The sequence below is a fragment of the Symsagittifera roscoffensis genome, chromosome 4, assembly GCF_963678635.1.
Source record: "Symsagittifera roscoffensis chromosome 4, txSymRosc1.1, whole genome shotgun sequence".
Classification (NCBI taxonomy): Eukaryota; Metazoa; Xenacoelomorpha; order Acoela; family Convolutidae; genus Symsagittifera; species Symsagittifera roscoffensis.
Genome location: NC_087065.1, coordinates 77,745,972 through 77,759,113, shown reverse-complemented (window position 1 = coordinate 77,759,113; position 13,142 = coordinate 77,745,972). Strand labels below are relative to the sequence as shown.

Sequence of the window (13,142 nt, the reverse complement as noted above, 5' to 3'; positions counted from 1 at the left end):
CCCACAATACTGACGAGTTGCAGGATGCCACACAAAATGATGCAGGTTGCGAATGGACTGAGCATGGACAGGAGGGTGCGTCACATCAATGGGATGGTATACAAGATTTAAAAGAGCAGTGTTCTGCCGTTGATATCTTCGATGGAATATTTCACATGATGGAATATTCCCTACCGTGCTTTGGATCTTACTCCAATGGGTCCATTTTGATCGACATAAAGGCCTGGAAAGGTTGAAAAAAGTTTTTCGGAGGGATATCAACAATCCAGAATTGTATTTGCTGGAAACTGAAAAGTTTACTTTTGGTTCACCTCCAAGACTTTTTTTCTTCCCAGTCAGACCGTTGGAAGACAGGTTGGGAGAGAGAATCGATTCTAGAGACAGTTCAGCGAGTAGCAGGAGCAGGCAGCCGGGCTCAACATCTCTGGAAAAAAGACATGAGGGACTCTTCGTCGCCGCAAAGTTCGGTAGTGTCGTCTGTCGTAGTGGCGGAGAGGGGCAACGAGAACCAATCCTCAGGAGAAGCCCTGGAGGTCACGAGCTAGGCCAGATAACTAGAGAAAGTGAGGGACCTGGACCTGAAATAGTTGGACTGACGGCGAGATTTAACGGAAGTTCTAGAGCTAAAGTGCATTATTGCGTAGACCGGCTGAAGGCGCATGATGCGCATTTTTCTTGAGAGAGGACCTTGGAAACGATGGACTTGTCATGCATACAGAGGAGGTCGATCTTTAATCCGATCAACTATCGACCATTAAACGAGCTGGGGAGTCCAGGTTCGATCGCAGAGCCACCAAAACACCACACGGGTCTGGCCAGAATAAGGGTGGCGGTAACAGCGCAGTTGCGAGCAGTGGAGAAACTTTAGATCACAAGGCTATGGGGCTACCTGACACTGCCTATATGGGCTCAGAACTGTCAAAAAACGCAAGACAAGGAGAGGAGTTTGGAGCGTCTCAGATGGTCAAGGCACTGGCTGCCTATGATCGTTCGGATCCGTGAGCCACTCGACTATTACTCGTCGCAGGTTCGGACTTCGTGGGAATGCCGGAGAAATTTCCGGCCGTAAACTCTTATATACAGGTTGTCGCGGGCCGAACTGAAATAGTTGTTGACTCTGCTGGTAGCAGTAAAGTCGGAGACACCATGGGAGCCGGATTTTCTACTGTTCGCGGGGATGAATGACCACCTGCACTTAGAGCCCTTGAGGAGCGGGGAACCTGCCCTTCAATTCGTCTATGCGGTCTTGATCCTAATAGTGGAAGGCAGCGGACTGCGTATGCTGATGGCTGCTCACAACCGAGATGTGGAATCGAAGGACTTGAGGCTCTTGAGGTCGGAAGTGGTGGCTGCTTGAGCGGATATATCTGATGCTTTCAGAGGTTTCCACGAGCTTGCGGCTGTCTTGATAGCGCTTGATGAGGTGCAGTGCTTAGACATCTCAAATCTGAGGAGGCAACCGAAGTTCAAAACAGAGAGAAGCGATGATGATAGAAATATATATGACCGAAAAACTGTGGTGAATGCGGCGAAACAGCTGAAGTCGATGGTTTGTCGCCTCACTCAAGAGAGAGGAAGAACTCCATACCTGACGCCAGTGCTAGGAAGTGTGGACGACAAGATGAAGGAGATAAAGCAAGTGTGGGAACTTCTGCAGAACCAGCTTGAGCAAGCAGAAAAGAACAGATTACGCCACAAGAGAGTTAGTAACGAAATAGTCGCAGGCGATCTTGGGATTCTTGAGTCCGCGCTGTATGGATGGGTTGTTCTCCACGGGAAAGACCTTCTTTGATACATTCATTGAGGACCTCTTGAGCATGCCAATCAAATTACCGTTGGCATTGTACCTGGTGTTTCCTAAATACTTGTTCAATATGGGCCCAGCCTTCATTTTTCAGGGGTGTGGAAAGCCTGAGGATCGACGGATACTTGACGCTAGGTGTCCTGACGATAGGGAATTTGGAAGTAATTCATTTTCTGATGAATTATGTGTACTCGATGGCCATGTCTAAAGCTCACCCAAGTCTTGAGACATACTCCTACAAGTGTGCCGCGGGATTGGAAACGCTGCTGGCAGAATATCTTCTTATGCAGAATAAACACTTGACGGGGGAAGAAATGGACCCAAAAACTTAAGAGCAAAATATGGAAATAAATGGAGGTATGACCAACCTATGACTGGCAATGCGATTTGATCCTTTAGTAGTAGTAAAAGGGCTGGGAGAAATTGTGACCAGCGTCTATGAATCGGCAGTGACCTATGCCTTTCCAGATCCCTTAATTACGGCAAAGATGGGACGGCACTGATTTGGTGCAAACAAGGGCATTTGAGAGCTCAAAAGAGCGAGACGGTGTTGTTTAGAAAAGTCAAGGATACTGAAGTGATACTGTTGAACTTCAGGGACCAGCTGCAATGCAGGATGGGTGTAAAACGACAGGGTCGGGTTGAAGTTTAGCCAAAGTTCTGGAATTTGAACCCTCTTGAGAAGCAGGCTGGAGAGATCTTGAGGATACCGGCTTGGAAGGAAGCCTTCGACTGGACCTGGAAGGAAGTAAGGTTGATTTTTGAGCGGGATGTGCTGACAGCCTTTCTCCCGAAATTCCCTATTTTGAGGAGGATGACCTTGGGAATGAACAGTCCGCTGCTCGTGCCGCCAGTGCAGGCCAGAAGGGTCGTGGAGCGACAACAAAGAGTGTTCACGCATGGCTGGGATCTCTTGTTTATGGGGTACTCAGCTGCTGTGTATTTTCACTCTAGCTGCATGAATGATGAGAGGGTCAATGTCACCGAGGTGTGATGTGCGTGACGTGAACAGCGTGCTTGAGAGGGCCGGGTTTGAGAACGAGGACACAGTATACGACGATCGCCGAGTCATAGTGAAGGAAGGACACTTGGACCTGAAGGTAGAATCGAAATGCAGCACGAGGAAGCATCTGGCGCCCTTGAGATTGGAAGAGGTAGAGTTGCAACATGAGGGACAAAGGCTTGACGCTGCTGGCGCGCTTTACTTAGCCCTCAAGAAATACAAAAGACCAAATCCGGTCACACTCTCGCCTCCGTCAATTGACACTCCTGGAGAGGAGACACATCTTCTAGTGGAGATTAGATTTGAGGATGCCTTGAAGGGAGAGCGCTCGGAATTGACGGAAAGAGAAAAGATGGAGGAAGCTCTCACTGAGTGAACCCGAGGAAGATATGGACACACGGGAACGACCCGAGCTGACGAGGTGGTTGCCGGGCCATACAGTCTTGCACCACGCGAGAGCTTTTACAGGACCTTAGTGAAGATGAATGGGCAGAAACGGCGACGCCACTGCTTGGATCCCCTCGAAAGAAACTGGAGTAGCAGCTTGGGAACCAGCCAGCAGATTTTAGCATGGTATTCTTGAGTAACGAGAAAAAAGAGAAGGACACTTTGAAGGAAACCAAACGATGTTCTTGAGTACTCTGGATCCAGAGGGTTGGTAAAATGTTTTGATGAATTCAATCGGAAATTGGAGCGGAAAGCGGATGTCGAGGAGTACAAGAGGAGCTGTGGGATATGTTGGTGGAATTCAGATAGACTATCTTGATAGGAACTGGATTGGAAAAAGTGGCGAGAGAGGAGTTGCTTATCAAGATGATTCATATCCGGGAAACGAGGCCAAACACCGCACGTAGACCCTATAAAGACAGCTCTATGATGATTAACAAAGATGAGACCAAAATGAGTTAAAGTCAACTCTATTATAAAAGCTAAAATAATATTTTATCTAAGGGTGAAAGTGGGAAGAAAGTACTCGAGAAGGGGAAGGCAAAAGTCAGATCAGGGAAGACAGGATCAAGAAAAAGAGGTCGCTTCGGTGATGATTGTGTCTACGCCCCCGAGTAAAAAATCGAGGTCAAGGGAGAGGAAGAATTGGAAACGAACTTGAAAGAGTCCCCTCCGATGGTTTTTGCGAGATGGAGGACTGCAGCTTATAGAGACAATTCGACATCTAGGAAATTGGCGAAACTGATGGTCGGCAAGAAAGGTGCATCAGTCCAGTTACAGAAGAGGACTTTAAGCCACAACGGGTGAAGACAAAGAGAGGATCCACCGGTGGACAGACGTGGTAGGTGGATGAAGGCAAGGATTGGGTGTCGAGTCAACACCAGAGCGTCGGACAACAAATCACGAGTGATCCCCTGGAGAAAGGCCTCACGAGGAACACGGCTCGTTTTTGGTGGATTGCTCTAGACATGATTAAGAAAACTAGAGAGTTGTCTGAAGAAGCTAGAACGCGGAGTTTCCGGAAAGCGCCGGAGTTGGGCCACGCAGCAAAAGGCGGAACTGAATCAATTGAAACTGAGGAGTCAGCTAACACAAACCTGGGAAATTACTGCTAGATTACTTCGAGAACGAGATGAGGGCAGCCTCATCCGCCAAGCCCTTGATGGTGAATCCCTTCACCAGGACTGAGGGTCGGTTGTTGTTCACGTGGTGCCTGGCTGGTGTAGCACTGGAGGATCTGACTTCGAGCGACAACTTGAAATTGGGCGATAAAGGCCTACATGTCCACCGAATGATCGTGCAGCATGTCGCTCGAGACAATGCGGGACTGAGTCTCGCGAGGAGGAAGGACGCTACTTTTTTTTTGAGATGGGTCATATCAGTGACACCTGACGAGTTGAATTAAGCTTGCTACCAGAAGTCATAGAAAAATGGGCTTTTGAGACTAGAGTATGGAGCATCATCCTGTATGTGTACGCCGGGATTGAGAAAGACGATGATTCCAGGCAATCTCTTGAGAGCCATGAAAAAACTGATGAGATCCGGAGGTTTTTAAACAAGAAATTCGACAGCAGCTATCGGAAAAGTACTCGAAGTCGGAAAAGTACCGAGTCGGAAAAGTACTCGAAGCTCTCAAAGCTAGGAGGATGTCAGTATGCCCCTGGCGTATTGGGGATATCATACAACCCTTTCTTGAGCACAGAAACCGGAGAAACTTATATGAACTTTGAAGTTACAGAGTTACTGAAGTTTTGGACGGAAAAAATAATTGAAATCGACACGTCAGAAAGCGAAAAGCCGAGACTGGGCTTGCTTCCTGAGATTGAACCCGAGACGTTCTGTGTGCCAATATCAGAGAAAAGAGTGGAATTGAGGCTAGGAGCTGAAGACAACGTGTTGATCACGAAGTTGGGAGTGGTCTGGAGGCTGTTAAGACCTTCTTGGTGCCCACAACCTTGAATGCGGAGACAATAGAACAGATCACATTGCCATCAGGAAAAGATGAGGGGCTGGGCAACTAAAACGTGATAAAACAGCTGGTTTTGCCTCATCGTGAAGAGTTTAAAGACAAAGCGGACAAATCTAGAGACGAACTGCCAAAGAAAATGGTGCCGGGCACTTGTCTCGATCTGGCAACCGGAGGCGGAAGAAACTCATGTGACGGGCGATCTTGCGTGAGATATCTCCTCTGAAGTCAGTTGAAACCTTAAAATTTAATGAAATTGCACAAACAGATCACCAGAATATCTGTACGACGGATTCAAAACAAAATCGAGTTTAAGTGATCGTAGATCATTTTACAAAACTAGCAGAAGCGATACCCTGCCAAACAGCAATAGCCGAAGAGACATGCGATCACTTGATAACACACTGGGTCTCTAGACAGATTACTCATGACTTTTTGGTCAGGTAACGGCAAAGCCTTTGTAGGGGACTTAATGAACGATTTACTTAAGCGATCAGATGTCTCTCAAGACCAATCAATAACTTATCACCCGCAAACAAATGACTTTTAAGAAAGACAAAACATGCTGAGGAGATAATGCTCTAGATAGATGGCAGACTGGGACAAATACATACCTCACGTGGTTGGAGCTTACAAAACAACACAGCGCGCAACTACTATCATCAGTATTTTTATGGCACTGACGGGAAGGGAAGGAGCAATGTCATCAAGGTTTTACCATCCGGAATATGTGGGATAGAAAAATTCAACCCAGGCGTACCTAAGAAAAACTTTCCAGAGACAACGAAAAAAATAATGAATCTGTGCAGACGAACGATGACCATGCCCAGTTGCGTCAGCGAAGGAAAAGCGATCAGAAAAACCTGGAGGCAAAGCCATACGCAGTAGGACAATATGTATTGGTATTCCAAAACATCATTCCACCGAAAAGGACAAAAACATTGCTGAAGAAGTAAAGAGTACCTTTTGCAATTACTGAGGTACACCTACCAGGTAGTTTCTATCGCTTAAGCATCAGAAAAGCGCGGCACAGTATGCAAAAATAAAACCGCACATCACATCGCCAGAGGACTGGTGTTTTGAAATAACTAGTGATCAAACTTGTGAACTGACTGAGAAAGGAACGAGGGAGAAAAATTACGACAAAGAGGCCTAAAGCTTGAGAGACTGAAATGAAATGAACTCGGATTAAGGTTCCTATGAAGATGACGACTGGAAAGAGCCGAAACCAGATGAATTGCAAAAGGTTGTAGAAATTGACAACCCTCTAACAATGAACACGAGAAGAAGGGAACGAAAGAAAACAAGTACGGTCTAGAAAAGATATGGAGATAACCTCAAAATTGATACAAAAGAGCCAGAACAACTAAGCACAGATCTACTGGGAATAGGATAGGTGAAAATCGATCATGAATGGCATATAATCTTGAATGGCATATTATCATATCAGGATGATGAAACTTACTGGCCGATGAAACACAGCAACAGGAAGACGAGAGATATCTAGAGAAAAGCGAGGCAGAAAGAAAGGGACAAATAAACTTGAGAGTACTAGAATAAATGCACGACCTACCGACGAGTGGAGAAGAAGATTGGACTGTGCAGCAAGTAGAGGCCTCCATAAGAACACAGTCGGGAGAAAAATTCGGAGTTCAGTTAGACGGCTACGAACCAACCACTCAAGGAACTTCGAGCGATCTACCGGGGAGTTGTGGTAGGACTTACCCACAACAGAAGTTTAAAATGACCAGTCGGAGAATATCTTGACTTTGGATTGCGACTTTATTCTGTACGACAAGACAAGCGCGAACGGAAAAGCGGCGGACATGTGCTTCAAAACAAGGTTAGACGCGGAGTTCAATAGGAAAATCAGAATGTGGTGTTCCTGATCAGACAGAGACCGGGTTTCCCTCCCATAATGTCGCAAACTCTTTGAAAAAATCTGTGCTTCTTAAAAACGAGAAATAGCGAATAGAAAACGGTGGATTCATAGCACATCGTATTAGCATTGACTTGGCTCAGGGATTTTCTGGTCGAAAAAGTAGTAAAAAAGTTTCACTGCAGGTCTACGATTCAAACAGAGGCCGATTGAATCCAAGAGAACTCTACGCCATCCGGCACGTGATCTTCGCCGAAACGGAAAAAATTGAAACACCACCACAAAAACTATTGCTTTAAACTGCCTAAGAACCAACTAGGGTGACGTGAGCCTGCGACCGCAATGAGGAGGGGTAGAATGGGATGTCTTGAGATCACATCAGTTGAGCCTGAGTCTTTAGCTCCCATTGAACCTACAAATGGGATATGATCCGAAGGGGGCTTGATATCGTAAGGGACAATATAAGGCTACACTTGTACGTAGTTTCATGGTAGTACAATTTAGATGCTTGAATCTCTAGAAAATCTATTAGGTGTTATTTTATAATTATATAATTTGACTTCAAATTTGTACATTGTTGACTAGAACTCAGAAAATAGATATTTTAAAGAAAATTTTGGCTGACACAAGCTGTAGTTTTTTTTGAAGGTTGCCCACTCGTTCTTCGAGAGAGAGGCAACTCATGCAGATATGGTTGTCATAACTAAGACTCTTTCTATTTGAGTAATGTTTTACAAGAAAAATCAAAAAAAGTGAAGGACTACGAGACTCAAAAAAGTGAGACGAAAACTGAAGAACATCCGAGAACTACACGAAGACGGTTAATTATCACAAAACCCTTACGTTTGAACTTCTTGAGCTGATTGTTTCGAAAATTGGTAATCTTGATTTGGTACATTTGAGTTGATAATTTTGAGTTGGTAATCTTGAGTTGGCAACCCTGTGGTATGTCAGTTCGTTTCCAGAGTTCAGTGCCAGTGGCCTTGAATAGGCTGGTATTGGATAATTTGTATAAGCGTTCGAGGGACCATGACTATACGCAGATGAATGAATGAATGGCGGTGATGCTGAACGCCGCATTACAGCTGGAGTTGCGAGGCGGGGGAGAGATTCATTAATAAAAACGCTATTGATAGTGGAATGCACTGCTGAAAGAATATCTGAAGTATCATACCAGGTGAATGTCTTGGAGCCCGGATGGAGGCTGCAGAGGGTATGATATTACAAAAAACTTGGCTTAAAAAATATCACAGATAATGGATTCGGGGAATTCCCGCTCCAAATCGGGCCGGCGACTAAGAGCGGAGCTCACACTGCATGAAGGGCGTCTTCAATGATCCGAACTTAGCAGACCGGAGTTGATTATCCGGATACCGCCGCACTGAATAAGGACCTAGAAGGACCCCAAGCGAGCGGGAACAAAAATTGCGAAAACGAGATCAAGTTACGCGAGAACGTGATCAATTGAAACTACAGTTGGAACAAGAGCAGAGGCTATATCGAGAAGCCATCAAAACTTGGAGAAAAATAGCAGTACTGCTGGCACCGAGTCAGTCCCTGGCAACTTGCTCTAGGCCAGAACCCAGGATGGACGTCGACTAGACACCGAGAGCAACAGGACAGTTTAACTTGAACCAGACAGCTCAGTAACAGATGAATACGGACGTGGAGGCGTGGACGCCTCCCGAGACGACACCGTCCATGAGGGACCTTGAAATGAGTCAGGCCAAGCTTCGGCCAGAACATTCCACACTGTCTAATCTAATACCAGCCAGCGGCAGCCAAGGAAGTTCAGGGACGTCACGTTTGAAAGAACTACAAGAGAGGTTGCGAACCAGAACGCCCGAGAGCACTAACCCTGAAGGGAAACACAGAACTTGGAGGCTACACACGTACGAGATCTGATCGTCTCCAATTACAAAAAAGACGCGAACGGTAATTCTTACAGGCGTAAAATCAGGGATTGGACCACGGCTGAACACACAAGAAGTGATGCATTCGAAGATTCGGTTTGGGTAGGTTACTTGACCAAGACAAAAATACCCAAAGGCGCGATTTACTTGAGATTCGATGACAGTCTCCACTTGATATTCGATGAATGAGAGCTCACTGGCAGATAGGAGTCTTGAGTTTTTTTAGAACAGCCATGCCTTGGCCTCTCTAGAGATGTTGGAAGTCAAGAAGCTCCACATGGTGGCGATGATTATGGGGACGATTGACGTGTCTAGAGACGAGAATCAAGAGATGACAAGGTTTCGACAAGATACACTGCGTGATACAAGAGGTGAGAATAGCACCACGTAATATGCCTCAGCCTAACTTGGAGCGCAATATTCCGTCGCTTACGCGTTAGCATTTGATCCATAAGTTTACGAAAAATAATCACAGGTGATTTTGTACTCTGGAGATACAAAAGACGGCTTACGATTTTTATAAATTTTGTTTATAAATTTTTAGTTAAAAAGGTGAAAAATGGATGAAAAAAACCCACCCAAGTGTAAACATTCCGCTTTTATTTGAAAATCGGAGCAACAAGACTTTTGTTGCGACTTTCTTAGAAAATGACGCAATATCTGTGCTCGGGTAGTTTTTTGCCAGAAAAATTTTGTCTTTTTGATTAAATATGTGTGACGGAATTGTCTTTTCCATCCAAAAGGATTTTTTGTCATGAGCTGAATTTCAAAAACATATTTTGCCAGTTGTCTTTTTTTGTTCAAAGATAGCCAGTTTGGCCAATTTGGGACAGTCAGCCTGCGACACATTTTGTGCTTTCACGCCAAAGCTGAGATATAACCAGTTTTAGATTTGGATACAATTTTATTTAAGGCAGGCTATTTAATTTTGCTACTTGCTGATTACATCACTTTGTACTTTACATAGCAACTGAAATGAGATGGTTAAAATGTTCAAAAAATTGTCGAAAAATTTTCAGACCATTGAAAAATCGTGGAAAACTACAGACGCACACCGTGGAACACATCAAAAATAAAAGTAAATTAATTACTGGCTCCACTCAAAAACTGAGGAGTGCAGCGACTAATCACCAAACGTGCCCGACTAAACATTCGACTGAAAGTCCACTTTGGCTGTCAACAGATATTTCTCGCCAATCAAGTTTAATGCCTACTTTTTTAAATCATGTCTTTCGATTCCAGTAATTTTTGGACATCAAGCATTTGCAGGGTTGTCTGGAAGCTTCGGCGAACTAGGTGGTCCAGGGACAATGTCTACGGAGTTCAAATCTACACCTAAGTCAATGGAGTGATAAAGTCAACACAATCTCATCAACCGATTTGTCGGTCACGGTAGAATTAAAAACCTTTCTTCTGATTGTTTTAGTCGAACAAAATAACTTGGTTTGCAAACGTGGCATTACATGTCGTCCGACAACCTTCATTGGCTAAATTAATTGACAAACGCAAGCCGGAAAACGAATCAAACCATAGTTTTCATAAGGGCGTTCTCTCGTAAATTTAGCTTGGATGCCCTTCAACGTCTGGGTGGGGTATTTGTTGTATTGTTTCAAACTTACTACTTTTGGCAAATGATTGACAATGTTGTGATTATTATCAACTATCTTAAAGTCTTAAGAATCAATTGCTATTTGCTTTTACCGATTTGACTTCAATATCGCTGTGAAACTTTTTATTTATCAATTAGTCGATCGTTTAAGTCACACCAGCTAAACAAAATAACCCGACGTTCAATTTATTTATCGCATCCGTTTAACTAGCATAATTTGCAGTTTTGAAGATTAATCATTAAAGCTCGTCCAGAAACATTTTGTTCTAAAAAAAATTCGAACTCACAATGATTTGTCAATATTTATCGGCATCTGTTTTGCTTATAATTTACACTTTACACGTTGATTGTCTAAGCCCAATAACTGCTAGACATATTCCTAAGCCGGGCTTAGAACAGGAGCTTACTAACTATCTTTTAAAGGAGGAGCAAAACATTGACCTTGAGTATATTTTGGGGAGAATTGTGAAGGAAAATGACCCTTTGTACCGTGAAACTCTTGACCAAATTGCGGCTCGTGCTGCACGAGTAAAAGACAGGGGAAGAAACACAACCAGTCAGCTGAACAATTGTCACAATGCCCACTCAAAACTAAGACGCTAACACTTAAATTTGAGTTGGTCAAAAACACCGTTTATTAAAATCATTTTTTTTTGCGTTTCGAAGTGATTGTATAATAGGAACAAGTAATTAAATTAAAAAGACTACAAGTTACGAAATTAAACGGTATTTTAGTTTTAGAATCGAAGAAACACGGTACAATAAAAGTTCATTCAAACCACCGATTAATCAGATATCGAGCACTGAGTGTTCCGACTACCACGGAAAGATCTATGGTGTAGGGTGTGTTTTTTCATCCCAATTTTTACTATCTCAGTGAAGACTTGTACCGGGTCAAGTGTGTATCAGGTTAAGTACATGTTGGTAATTCCAATTCCGCCTAAAAAAGAAAAAACGTAGTGTCATGTTTTTGACAAAAACTAGTCTGAACAATTTCGTTTTCCGACTTAATTACCCGAGATTACTCAATATACTTAGAATTAAGTTCATATTATATCAGCTATTATTAACCCCCCATTCCATCAATTTACTTAATTTTTGATTTTTCAAAATTATTCAAATCTTACATTTGTTTCGCAAATTTTCCGTATTTTTGAATATTTTTCTGAAATCGCAAAGTTCTCTGTTAGTTGCTTGAGGGTGAGGCAACATTACCCAGCCCAGAAAAATAACCAAAAAAATTGCATGTAGTTCTTAAGCAGGGGCACAACAGCGGTTCGCCGTGATGAGCTGTACAGCTCGTATGTTGGTCCTATCCCTCGTGGATAAATGATGTTAGTTAGTTGCACAAAATCGGATCTGCTAGCTAAGCTACCTATAAAATTTTCAATATTTTGCATAAGAAAATTTCGACGCTTTTTAATCGATGGTCTTTAATATCTGAATGTTAATCTATGTTAACAATATCTGGACTGGTTTTATTTTTTCCCGAATATCAGGAGTGCGATTTTTGTCTGGCCGTGGCACCAATACTGGACTCGATCCTGAAGAATGACAAACTAAAGGACTACACGTATGTGTTTGCAAGTGTTCTATGTATTCTGGATGCCATCATGAGTCCCAGAGTGTGTGTCATGGGGGTGCAGGAGTGGGGACCCACAGGTCTGGCAATGGGGCGGGGGTGCACTGAAGAGAATGGTTTAAGAGGGAAAAAAAAACAAAAAAAAACTGATTTCTATGGACTGATGAGCCAAAGATCCATAAATCATCTATTACATTCGTTAATATTACGAATATTGTGAAGGTGGTCGGGTCGGCTAATCTGACGACAGTTAATTAAGGAACTTAGAAAACTTAGAAAGACACTGAATAAGCTTTTTCAGGCTGGGTAAATTTGAAAAACATTTTACCAATTAGAGAATGACACATTCTTAACTCGTCTTAAAGTTTTGTCGTATTAAGGCCCTGTTAGAATTTTTTTAGAGACTCTTTTGAGCACAAACAATACAAGTTCACCGCAAAACTAAAATAAAAAAATAAAAACTCGTCACCGCCTTTAAGTGGAACTGTCGGTGGTTCGAGGCCAACAATGGTCCTGGCTCGTAGCTTCGATAATAATTGCAATACAAAAATGTAATCAAAGGCATCGTTTCCAGTAGGTCTTGATTAGCGGCACAGAAGCATTTGCCTCAGGCGCGGATTTAAAGCCCCCCCCCCTCAGGGATTCGACCCCCTGCCGACCCAAAGAGTCCCCCCTTTGTACTATTTTGAGATATCCATTTTTGATTACGGATCCTTAAATTTCTCTAAAGGCGTCTTTGGTGCCAATATATACTAATTTTGAGGGGGCGCGCGCCGAAAAAACGCAATTTTCTGGCCTGTTTTTTCAAAATTTAGCCTGCGGCGCTGAAATTCAGAAATTTCGCTAAAACTGGGTCTTTGTAGTGCTTGGGGAGAGCTCAGAAATCAATTTGGCCGACTTAAAAAAAAGGTCGACAAAATTTTCAAAAATTTTTTGAAA

At 43.4% G+C, this 13,142-nt stretch overlaps 2 protein-coding genes across 2 annotated transcripts in view; one reads left to right on the top strand and one right to left on the bottom strand.

The window, feature by feature from the left end:
* The window catches only part of LOC134843697 (uncharacterized), a 340,267-nt gene that overhangs the window by 116,197 nt on the left and 210,928 nt on the right, over positions 1-13,142 (bottom strand). The window lies entirely within an intron of this gene.
* LOC134845033 (sphingomyelin phosphodiesterase-like) overlaps positions 10,715-13,142 on the top strand; it is a 34,522-nt gene continuing 32,094 nt past the window's right edge. The window contains exons 1-2 of the mRNA XM_063861862.1: positions 10,715-10,865; positions 12,121-12,283. Coding sequence (XP_063717932.1) covers positions 12,235-12,283 — 49 coding nt within the window. The 5' untranslated portion in view covers positions 10,715-10,865; positions 12,121-12,234. The remainder of the gene's footprint in view (positions 10,866-12,120; positions 12,284-13,142) is intronic.